At 40.4% G+C, this 12,852-nt stretch overlaps 1 protein-coding gene across 1 annotated transcript; it reads right to left on the bottom strand.

Moving 5' to 3' along the window:
* Window positions 1–3,999: 3,999 nt before the first annotated feature.
* On the bottom strand, window positions 4,000–10,018 carry LOC148658859 (sodium- and chloride-dependent GABA transporter 2-like). Its single transcript, XM_088640623.1, has 14 exons — window positions 9,787–10,018; window positions 9,282–9,416; window positions 8,202–8,342; window positions 7,881–7,968; window positions 7,665–7,797; window positions 7,359–7,493; window positions 6,874–6,977; window positions 6,459–6,583; window positions 6,073–6,185; window positions 5,792–5,929; window positions 5,434–5,536; window positions 5,032–5,132; window positions 4,709–4,879; window positions 4,000–4,605 (listed from the first exon to the last, which is right to left on the bottom strand). The coding sequence occupies exons 1-14, from the start codon at window positions 9,980–9,982 to the stop codon at window positions 4,435–4,437; spliced, it is 1,854 nt and encodes a 617-aa protein (XP_088496749.1). The 5' UTR covers window positions 9,983–10,018; the 3' UTR covers window positions 4,000–4,434.
* Window positions 10,019–12,852: the final 2,834 nt, after the last annotated feature.

The raw sequence follows: 12,852 nt of genomic DNA, 5'->3' as shown, positions 1-12,852 counted from the left end.
ATAAAATGTTATTACATGTATGACATCAAATAATCATGTGGTTGTTGTCCCAAATAAGAACGTTTATGATAAGAACTTTTCTTGGCACTGCAGTAGTGAAAGTCTAGAAGTTTTCATGACAGATTTAATTATTCTGTTGTAGTCTCATATATTTTGTTGTATTCCCCGCTCATTGTTAGATTAGGAGGGCAAATTTGTTCAACTTCCACAGATTAGAGTCTTTCTTCTATACTTTGGAACAAAGAAAACAGTCTATCATTCCAACTCACTGCAGACCATAGAAGAGTGACATAAATCCTTTAAATTGTATTTCTAAGAGTTGTTTCATGATTTTTGTCAGTGTTTTAAACATAAATTCATGTTCATGGCTCATGGTTCTTATATTTTCATGAAGTAGTAGTTAGGTTTCCTTACCTGGATTACACATTTATTCCTTGCTAAACTTGGCACGATTATTATATGAATGCATATGCTAACAAATTCGTACAAACTAAATTGTAAAAATGGACTAAACTTAATTAGTCATTTTTAAATGAATTAAACAAATTTAATTTGAGTATAGTCAAATTTATAGCTGATAAAACTCAACTAAAAGTCTAAGACTAAAATGTGACTATATCTAACATATACATAACATACATAGGCTACATAACAACACAGAAACGTTATGGAGCCTGTTAGAAACCCTACTATCCTGCAACACACGAGGGCTCATATCTATCCCAAAATCAGCTCAGTGAAATAACTATCAAGAGAGTTCTGTCCACTGTAGAGGACAAGAGATCGGGAAGGAAAAAAGGAAAAGTCAAGGAAGAATCTGTATCATTCAAAACAAACACTCCAGATTCTAAAATAAATGCAACATTTAACACAAAAAATGCAATTTCTCTATTTTTTGTGAAAACCACTAAAGAGTCTATTAAAATGTTCTGAGTTGCTCTAACTCTCTTTTGTATACTGGGCATAAATGACATTAAATTAAACGGTCTTTAAATAAAATCACTGTTAGTTGGTTCTGAGAAACAGTGGTCTTTACTTCTTTACTTTTCTTTACTTTTTACGAGCGTGGAAATCTTACTGTATACAGTATATGCAAATTAGGAACTTGAGTAATGATGTTTCCAACATATGTAACGGGATTTGCGTATTTAAAAATATGTGTGGCTCACACAGGTGTCAAAGTGATGGAATGGGCTGGTTTACCTTGTAAAACATATGGAAATGTGCTGCCTTCCTGAAAAGTAGAGTCTTCAACCTTTGCCAATGAAAATTTAACATAATTTCTTCATTGCAACACATACTGTACAGTATGAACTCACTACAAGCAATAGACTATCACCACGCACGGGCAGAGATGTGGAATAGGGAGACATTCCATTTCTTCAGCGCTGGGAGAATCAGGAGATGCTGTCCATTACCTCACAGGCTTCACCTGCAGTGCCTCCTGCTCAGCTCTAGAGGCTGACTGAAGTGAGGAAGGCATGAAGCTTATATTGTATACAATTGCGTTCTGTTACACAGGCGTCACTCAAGGAAATCCATGTTCAGACAACACAGTGTTTTATGGCTACAGAAAACTTTCAATAAGCAAGGGAGAGAAGACACAGGATGAGTGATATGCGAGGTGCCAAGAGATAAGGTGTTCTTGACTCAGAATGGAAACTTTACAGCATCAATAATATAGAAAGACAAGACCATGCAGCTGCAAAGCAGAAAATACAAATGAAAAAAAAACACACCACTGACCTTTTTCACTAGAGAATTTCTCCTTTTTACCAATAAAGAATTAACTTTCTTCACTATGACTCATTCATTGAAACATTAAGAATGTAGAAGTTGAATAAGTGGATGATACCTGTTGGCGTGCTTTAGTACAACACTGCTGCCCAGTTAATGAGAGAACAAGATCTGTTCATGCTTTTATAACACAGCAGAGGTATTCTGACAGGGAAGGTATACAACCAGACCTTTTAATAAAGCTGGGCTGGGATCTCTGAATACTTTTATAAATTAATTAAATATTTAAGGAGATTCATTTAAAAGAGAAAACCAAACACTTACAATATTGTTAATTTAAAACTTATCTTAAAAAGAAAATGTGCTTTCTGCAAATTCTTTTGGGCACTAACTGTATTTGCTTATGACCTTTCAGAAATGGGGGAGCCCAGATATTTTGCTATGTACTGTATCTGATTAAGAAGACAATAAAGGTGGACAGGGCAAGACAGAGCACAGACTGAGGAAATGTCATTCATTCTATTAGAAAACCTTCTGCCTTCTGCATAAATTATGACATTTTCACCAAATCATCTTTAAACCAAGTGCAAGATGACACACACTCTTGATATTAAAGAAGTGAAGCCTAAATAAAGTAAACACAGAGGTCACTCCAGTCGCTGAGAGCAGAGAGCCCTCGACAACTCAACTCAAGTACAGCCAATGGTACACCACCTGTTGGGCAGTCATAGTTGGCTTGTGACATGCTCCAGATTATCACTGTACTTCAGCACATTCTGTCAGTCACTCTTCATGCTCTTGAAATCAATTGCGATCAATTCTCTTGAAATTGAAGCACAATCTTACTCTGTCCGTTACTATCAGATGTGGGTATTCCTATTAAAACTCCAGTTCTACTGTCCTAAATCATCTCACTTGCTTTTATAGCACATCTTTGGAAACCTCCACCCAGCAATGGATCCACCAACAGCAAAAATGAGCTCCCACTTGTTTGCCCACTGGATCTCCTGGATCTTCTGCCCCCTCTACACCAGCCTGCTCCCCTGTACTGGGGCCTCAGACTGGGCTCCTGCCTGCAGATCCCTGGCTGTTCCAGCTTTAGCACAGTGGAAAGACGCAGATCTCTCTCGTACAGCAAAAGAAATAACAGGAAATGCAAAGGAGAACTATGTTTTCTGAATACTGGAAAGTGAGTAACTTACTGTTCTCAAAGTCTCTGTGAAGCCCTTTATATAGAGGTCTTAATATCCAAATGTTTTGGTTATCTGGATGCAGTTTTGAAGAATTTACAAAAAAGGTATTCAATTTAAACAAAAATCTCTAAACACAATGAATCCAACAAATTTGATTGCTGTGATATTCCCAGAGTTTTATGATCTATCACTGTCTACGCCCCTCAATATTATTATTATTGATCAAAACAAGTTTGAAGAAAAACTTACTTATAGTACATGTAACACTGAGACTTTAGGTAGGAAGAAAGATCTTCCTTGTCATTAGAAGAGAAGTTAAAGAAGTAAAGGATCTTGCTTTCAAAAGAATGAACTTACTGTATGAAAATATATATTTCAAAATATTTAGATTAACACCCAAGTGTTTGGACTTGATTTCATCTTGACAGTGATGTGGTCATCTGACTTATTTAATAGCTGACTGTAACAGGGTACAAGAGCAGGGGACCATATTCGGGACTAAATCTTGATCACTCCTTGCTCCACCAGTGACATCCCAAATCCTGCAGTGGGATGTACATCTCCTCCCACACTTCTCTGCTGATACCCTGAGCTCAGGAACAGACAACACATTAACATGTTGTGTCCTTATTTTATAAATTAATTTCTTATTTATTTTAGGGTGTTCAAAAACTAGACATTTTTTATTTCCTTCCCCCCCCCAAAAAACAAGAGCAGACCACTTTAATAGAATAAAAGTAAGGATTGACCACATCAGCAGAAGCAATATAGAAATGTCAAGTGTCATGATAAAATGGGTGTTCATCTGTAATTTTCTATGGGTTCTCTTGGAAGGAAAATTCAACTCGGGTATCAAGAAGTTTTGGTGTTAAAATAACTTATTTGCAAATCAAATGGAAATGAGTAAACAAAATGCCTGCCTGCTCCCATCAGGTGTGTATTAAAGAAAGCTTCTGCAACAGCTATTCAGAGGATGAGTTAGAAAATGTCTTTTTAAAAGGTGGCTCTTTAGAGGTATACTGACATATATAAGGAGCGGTGGCTCTGTGGCTAAGGATCTGCCTGTGACCGGAAGGTTGCCGGTTCAAATCCCGCGGCCGGCAGAGGAATCCTACTCTGTTGGGCCCCTGAGCAAGGCCCTTAACCCCAACTGCTCCAGGGGCGCCGTACAATGGCAGACCCTGCGCTCTGACCCCAAGCTTCTCTCCCTGTCTCTGTGTCTGTGTCTCCCTGGAGAAAAGCTGGGGTATGCGAAAAGACGCATTCCTAATGCAAGAAATTGTATAGGGCTAATAAAGAAACATTATAAGAAAATAATTAAATTATTTTACTTAAAACAACCAAGTGGCATATCAGAAGCACATTTATACAGTAATCTGATTAATTCATCAAAGATATTGAAACACTGTATTATTTACACTTCACCTTAATATTCTTAAATGAACATGTCTACCCCAAACACCACAGGTACCCATATTGAACCACTTTCTACACTGCTGCTGTGTTAACAGACAGAGGTGGCTGGGATGGGAGCTTCAAGGCTTCCTTCACTCTTTGGCTGTTTCTCTCTACAACTCAACAGAGCTCTGGAGTCTGAGTTCAGAGGATCACAGTTCTGTTTCTGCTTCTGATTGAGAGGCAAGTCCTGGGCATGGCGACACAACTGCTGCAGACGCTGGAGAGACAACAAGAACAGATGAGTTTTTTACGGACTCGACTCAGAAGAAGAACAAACAGATACAGGTATAGCTCAGTCACTAAAGAGGGAGGAGCAGCACCTGGGTTAGTGTTCCTGCAGTCCTGGTGAGTTTATACAGCATAACCAGAGGGACATAGATGACCGAGGAGAGAACAAGGAACCAGCCCAGGACATACGCCCAGTCTGGATACACATAGGTGCTGCTGAACTTCAGTGGAGTGTACTTGACCAGGGAGAAGATGAAGATGCCCTGAAGGAGAAAGAACATCAGTCTGACTCAGCTCCAACAAGGCAGCACAGGAGCACTGTTAATGATGCCTTAAAATGTAGAATGTCATATTACAATAGACACTGCTTTTAAAAGGGGAAGTTAATTTGAGAAAGTTTAAGACATGCACTTACAGTGCACACAGCTGGAGTGATGTAGCGCCAGCAGTACCGGAATGCGGACAAAGGCTGATAGCCAATCATGTCCTCAATGTTGGCACAGAAGAGATCAGCTCCTGCATGAAACACAGAGGTGAAGAGAAGCAGCTCAATAACGACACAATTACAGATGAACCAATATATTTTGTGGTCCCATCTTCCTGGGGTAATGGTGATATTTAGAGTTATGGGCTAATGGGGACTGATTATGGGCTAATGGGGCAAACGGATTTACAGTAACTTCACTAGTCTTTAACAGTAAAACATTTTTTTTTGTAAATACGACTGTTAAAGTAATACACCTTTAAAACTCTGTTAAGATGATGACTCATAATTGAACAATGCAGGAACTGAATAACAGTAATACTAAACACCTACCATATACCCATCCAATACAAATAGTATGAAATATGGCAATAAACAAAATGCAGGTCCCATTGCAAGCATAGTAATCAACCAACTGGAAGATGTATATTCCACCCTGGAAAGACACAGACAATATTGTTATATACTGTAAATGTGAGGTGACAACTGTGATTTTTACATACAGAGGAGCAGCTTTGCATATCTTTTTCTTGGCATGATGCAGTGGAACAACTTACTGAAGCTCTTGTTTCAAAATTCTGCTCAGGGGTTTTGTCAACCCTGTGAGCTGTTAAGGTGAATCTGCTGATCACTTAATTCAAACCAGCCAATTCAGGTTGACTATCAGGCCCCTCAGCCCTTCAGTTCTCACCTCAGTGACCATGACAAGTCCGAGCAGGAAGCAGACCACACAGAAGAGGAGCAGAAAGAGCTCCCGCCTGTATCCTCTCAGGAACACCGCAGGAAACAAATCCATAATGGCCGTCATCACGGTTTCAATGCCCACAAACTGCAGAGAGCAAGATGACAGAGAGCACAGACACCTGGATCACTGAGTCAACTCACTCCCAGAACACACAGTCCACAAAGGATGCAAACACAGGTTACCACTTTGGATATAAAGTATTGTATCAACTCACAAGACCGTCTCACCTCTGTGTCCATTCCCAGCAGGAGGACCATGATGAAGAAACAGACAGCCCAGAGCTGGGGCAGAGGCATCATGGCCACTGCCCTTGGGTACGTGATGAATGCCAGGCCAGGACCTGCACAACCAGATACAGGCGGAGTCAGAAAGTGACACCAAACACTGGAAATAATTTTAATTATTTAAATCTAAGGCTTCAGAATAGATAACTACAATCTTTATGATCTGGTTATGTATCATTTACAGTCTTAAGCCTGGATGAATCTCATCCATAGGGTAATTGAAATTATTTTCACTGGACAGCCCTCCAAGATTTGCTTTTACAAAGCACACTCCAGTCAGAGAAGAGCCAGGAGTGACAGATAGCAGATGTGGACAGACTACAGCTCACCAGACTCAGCCACCAGCGAGATGTCCACTCCCTGCTCATGCGCCATGAAGCCCAACACAGAGAAGACGGCAAATCCAGCCACAAAGCTGGTAGCGCTGTTGAGGAGGCAGAGGTAGAAGGAGTCCCTGCATGAAGAGAGACCATGGCTTCAATTATTTCATCACAACCACCACCCACCCTAGTGCGGAAACAGAGAGACACTTGCTAACAGCAGAACCTACAGGTATAGTCTGTACTGCAAGTACAGCTCTCTGATTCTCCTCATTAGGGATAAGAGGTTCTACACAAAAATTGCAAAAATAAACAGTATGAGAGTAAACTTCTTGTTAAATGACAGTCAACAGTATGGATTAGAAATGGCTTTCAATTTGTTTGTCCTTGAATTCTACAGGACTTTTATGTATTTTACTCTTACCTGTAGCAGTTGTTGTTGTATTTGTTGTAGCTACTAAGTGCTATTAGCATTCCTTCACAAATACTATAAGAGAAGAAAATCTGTGTGGCTGCATCCATCCACACCTAGGATAGACAAGAGCACAGGTTTACAAAACTGTATGGTAACTTATTAGAATACTATGATTACATGAGTGTGGAGGATGCACAACTTCATTGTAATTAAATGATGTTATTGAAATTATCACAATGGTGCAATCATTGGTGCTTGATTTTTATCATCAAGCTACAGGTAAACAGTACAAGACTTTGTTTCAGCTCTGAGCCTTTACTTTTACAAGCAAAGAAAGAGGAGATATTACAGCTTTGAGTTGAATAAAATCAATTTAAAATAAAAGAAAAACATTACATCTCACTCGCTAGGAAAATACTTCATAGTAGTCTTATTTCAGGTTAATCTCAAGGTATACATACAGTATTATTAAGTGTTGAAGTCCAATGTGTCACCTGTGGGTCAGTGAGCCGTGTAACATCAGGGTAGAGGTAGAAGACCAGTCCATCAACAGCTCCAGGCAGGGTGAGTCCTCGGACCAGCAGCACCACCAGCATCACATAGGGGAAAGTGGCTGTGAAGTACACCACCTGAGGGGGCAGGGAAACCATTGATATATGGACGGTTAATTTCAAATCTGCAACTAATTCATTGTAATACCATAGAGAAAATCAACAATGCGTTTTATACCTCAAACAACAATGTTGAGAAAGTATCTGATGAAACTAAGAATTTTTGCAGCTCAAAAGCACAAGCCTCACCTTCCCTGTGGACCTCACTCCCTTCCAGACAGAGAAATAACAGATGATCCAGGCCAGCAGGAGACACAGGGCCAGTTCCCATCTCAGACTGCCCACCTCATCGATCCCACCAGAGATACCCAGCACCCTCCTGCTGTAGGGATGACAATGCACATTCAAGATTATCGTAAAAAAGTGCCTGTAATATAACTTTAGTGATGGGTATGCCTAACATACTTCCAGAACTCCATTACAGCTGAGGTGGTCTTTTCTGCCTCTGTCCAGTTGGAAGTGAGATTCTGCTTGTCAAACTCAACACAGGCATCTGTCAGAAGACCAAAAGAATGGAAGAAGTGTGTGATCTTGTGTGAAAGACAGCAAGTACTGGTGAAAGAGCAGAAATAATAAAAGATTCTGCTACTATGGGAACTTCTAACTTTCAGCTTCAACACTTGGTGACAGTTTCACTAATACCAGGGCACTCTGTGTATCTCAGGAGTCTTCATTTTCAATGCACTGTTTCATTTGGGCTGCTAGTGAACTCCTGTGCTCCAGTACCTGTGTTCCAGGTGTTTCTGCAGCTGGTCCAGGGCAACTCAGAGCTGAAGGATGAGAACAGGTAGAAGAAGGCCCAGGCCTGGATGATGATGTAAACGATACTGCTGTAAGTCATTAGCACCACAGTACAACAGCCAATACCTGCAAAGAATCATGAGTGGAGATGCACTCTTAAAAGTCTGCAATTAAGCATTCAACTGTTTATAATGTTATTCTGTCTGATGTTAGCTAATAATGCTGTTGAGCACATCATTTGGACAATTGGTCTGTTGAAGGAAGGTTTATAATTTCCTGTTTGCTTATAGTGCTGCTCAACACATTTTATATGTACATTTGATAAAACGCTACAGAAATGCCATATTAAAATAGAATGTCACAGTGCTATAGGGTACATGGCTTTTTTTCCTGGACTCTTGCTTGTATTTTTGTATTTTACTAATATGTCAGTAAAGGAGTAAGCTGTCTTCAAGAGGTATTTTTGTGGTAACAAAGAAAAGGGGGATGCCCAGGCCAGATTTGTTCTCTTGCAGAGCTCTGAGGAGATGGATGGGTTGTTACTCTTGCATTGTCTCTTTCCTGGGAGCTTGGACTAGTGCTGAGTTTGAAGTGACTTCAGGGTTCTTGCTGTCACAAAACCCTACTCAAAAGGAATTGCTGAGACAATATATACTGAGACACTGTTCTCAGCATAAAAGTCTGATTTACCACAGTTAGTTTAAAAGTTAAAAAGGTCTAAATCTTATTTCAAATGTGTTCTGTGCATGAACATTGCAATTATATAAAAATCTGGACTGGATATTTCCAAGCTCAGGACTGCTCAGACAGACTGCTCAGTCAAGTTGTTGATCTGGATTCTCTGTGAATGGCTTCCTTTCTTCTGCATAGAGTACTCTGTTTTATACTTTAATTGAGTCAGTTAATAATTGTTTCCTTTGTCATTCTGGGGAGGAATGACTTTCTTGTTTAGGCTTTCAGAATCGTGATGAAATTCAGATTAAGTAACTTCTTACAAATTAACTCTAATGATTGTGCAGGAGTGATATGGAAAAGCGATTCAGTGTATGAACACAATTAGTTCACCTTCAAACAGGGGGCAGATCTTCCTCCAGCAGGTGATACCCCCCTGGCTGGTGTACTGCCCCAGAGCCGTCTCCAGCAGGAACAGGGGAATCCCACAGGTCAACAGGAACAGGACGTAGGGGATGAGGAAGACACCTTTTACAAAGAAGAAGTATTGCAACAAAAAAATCTCAAACCATATTAAGTTTGATTTTTCCACTGTTAAATTCCTACCAGTCATGGTCACATTGGTGTATTGTAAGAACTAGGATATGGTTATTTGTTCACTGAGGCAAATATATACAGTGCTGTTAAGGATTTAAGATGAAAAGATATGTTTTCTACCAGCCACTGACAAAAATAATAATTTGATTTAAATGTAAACTTTGATTGCAATACACTTTTTGACTTACTATTTATGCTTTTATCTATGACAGTCAGTCTTACTCTGTGATAGTACAATATGTCACCCATATAACATCAAGATCAAAGCCCCCAATCCCTATAGTTCAACTGCCTCACTCACCTCCCCCGTTTTTGTAGCACAGGTAGGGGAACCTCCACATGTTGCCCAAACCAACAATCTGTCCAGCAACAGCCAAGATGAACTCCCTCTTGTTTGCCCACTGGCCCCTCTCCTTGATCTTCTGTCCCTTCTGCTCCAGCCTGTTCCCCTGGACTGGAGGCTCACACTGGGCTCCTGTCTGCAGATTCCCAGCCATCCCAACTGTAGCCCAGTACAATGATTCTTTCCAGAGGGATCTGTCCGTTGTAGAGGACAAGGGATTGGAAAGGGAATACAAGGAAAGTCAAGGAAGAATCTTTATCCTCCAACACAAACATACAAGAACCAAAAATAATTGCAAAACTAACCACAAAAGGTGCTACTTCCCTAATTTATGTTAAGTCCAGTAAAGAGACTTTCTAAATGGTTTGAATTTCTTTAATGCGCTTTTGTATACTGAGCATACATGACATTCAAATTCAGCGGGATTTGAACAAAATCACTTTTAGCCTGTTCTGTGTATTAGTGGTCATGACTGCATTACCTTTCACAAGAGTGGGGATCTTATTTATGTAAATTGTATCTGCAGTGCTGCCTGCTGAGCTCTAGAAACTCCCTGAACTGAGGCAGCCATGAAGCTTATATATAGCTCTGACACACATGTGGCATTCAAGCAAACCGATGTTAGAACAACACTGGGTTTTATGGGTGTCATGATCGTAAACCCCTCCTCTTAAGGACGCTCCAGTCCTTCCTAGTTTACTCTTGATATCCTGCACCTGCCTTCGGTTCCTGCCCCAATCCTATAAAAGCCAGACGTTCCTGCCAATCTGGGCTAAGCTTTGGAACATGGACGCCCGGAAGCTTTGGAACATGGACTGGGAGCGCCTGGCCCCATAACCCCCTTTTATTCCCCCGACCCTTTGCCGGATCCCGCTCCGGCTTTTTAACTTCGTTTGTTAAAGGATGGATCAGGATGGATCACCCGGCTTTGGACATTGGCTTTCTCTGGACACTCTCACGGACTCCCTTGGACCAGTTTGCCTAGGACAACTCCCCCCTGAACACCAGTGCACCTTGGACACACCCCCTGTTCTTCTTCCAGCCCCTATCCTAGTCTTTTTCCCTGTGTTTTCTCACTCTTCTCCAGATTGTGCTGTCTGCATAGGGTCCTGAAAGACGCTTCGTGACAATGGGCAGAGAAACCTTTCAAGGAGAAAAGAGACAGGTAATCTGGGAGGCGCCAGGAGATAAGGTGTGCTCGGCTCAGAATAAAAACTTTACAGCAACAATAATACAGAAGGATAAGACCATATAGCCGCAAAGCAGAAAATACAAATTAAAACAAACACACCACTGGCCTTTTTCCCAACATAAGCTTCCATTTTTTTATCAATACAGTAATTTCATCACTTATACTCATTCTTGGAAATGTTGTTAAGGGTGTAGTGTTTGAATAGGACACCTGTTGGCGTATTTTAGTACACCAGGCTCCATCACCTAATAATCCTCCTGCATTGCTGCCAGCTCATGAGAGAGCCAGGCCTGCTCAAACTTTTATAATAAGCAAAGATCTCCCCACAGGTTCTGAATAGTATTATCACACTGTTCTGATCATATAAAACTAGTCTTAAAAAGTAAATTTGTATCTTGTGAATTAGGAACTAAATGTATTGCCATTGACCTTTCAGAAATGGGGAAGCCTACATATATTTCTATGTGTCAGACGAATCAGAAGTTTCAAGGAGTCTATGAGAAAATGTTAGGTCTAGCCAGTGAAGAGCCTCCTATTCCAGATAAACATACCAGAGTCCATTTTCCAATTAATCGTGCTGACAGCACCCTGGGAAGCAGAAAACTGGCTCAATGTGGTTTCATTTAACGTGACAGGTATTGTAGGAATCTGAAATTACTACATGTCTTCAAAGGTGCAAGCAGTCAAATGCAATTTGGTCAAATGTATGTTTAATTTCCTTATCTTGTGAATGAGATTGAAAACAGTAGGGCATTAAACTGAACAGTAAACTGGCTTAAATGACCATGTATAGATGGAATGAGGCAGAACCACCAGTATCTGATCAGACCTAAGGGCAATAGCCACCCCCCACCCTGGTCTTTCACATGACCAAAGGAATGGTCAGCTCTTAAAGATCCAGCACATACATTAAAGCAAGATATTGTTACAGGTTTAGGTGACTGAGAAGTGTTTCTTAGATTTTAGATAGAGTTTGTGACACTTGGAAGACTTCTAGCTTCAAAGAGGTGAGTATGTTTGCCGAGGTCTGGGGAATCCCATAAGCAGAAACAATTGTAAAATTTACCTTAGTATACCTACAGTAGGTAAGTTGTGCATTAATTATTGTCAATGGGCAGTACAGAAACACAATACAAGATCACTTTAAGAGCGCAGCGGGGACAAGGAGGGAAAGAGAAACAAGAAGCAGGGAAGAGGGAGAAGAGAGAAGATAGCTCCAAAGAGCTAGGACTTGAAGTTTGTGCCATGCAAGAGCCCCTACTTCATGATCATCCAAACCAAACACGACTGGAGCTAAGTACTGTATTTGAACCCTGTTAGAGAGAATGTGCTATTCTGTGCCTTAAGAAACTTGGGTTTCATGGGTAAAAGATACCTCAGAAATGTTTTTCCCACTTAAGGTGCATTTATATGGATAGGGATATACTGTAGGCTCTCATTTATTTTGTGGCACAGAGATAGATTTAACTGTAGGTTGCATTGTATTTAGTTAGAAGGCATCTTATCTCTTATGTGGCCCCTGTAGGCACTAAGAGTTTAATGCTTAGTAGCAGTCTGGGGTTTTCTGGGTGACCAGAAGGTTAGGTCTCTGAAACACCTTGTTTGTAAATACTGTACATAGAGTAACTTGTGTGTTGTTGTATGTTTTGTTGTGTGCAGTGTAGTTTGTGTCTCGTCATTGTAATAAATATTTGTATAACCAAGTGTGCCTGGATTTTTGCTCTTCTCAACAAAGCTGTGCCAGAGAATAAAGAATTCATGTGCCTCTAGCTATACCAGCCGCTCAGGTATATGGTTAGAAAGTTGGAGGTTATGAATAATTATTTCACTGA

Source organism: Lepisosteus platostomus, chromosome 7 (assembly GCF_059453375.1).
Source record: "Lepisosteus platostomus isolate fLepPlt1 chromosome 7, fLepPlt1.hap1, whole genome shotgun sequence".
Taxonomy (NCBI): domain Eukaryota; kingdom Metazoa; phylum Chordata; class Actinopteri; order Semionotiformes; family Lepisosteidae; genus Lepisosteus; species Lepisosteus platostomus.
The sequence above is the reverse complement of the archived record's forward strand: the minus strand, read 5'-3'. Positions and strand labels throughout refer to the sequence as shown.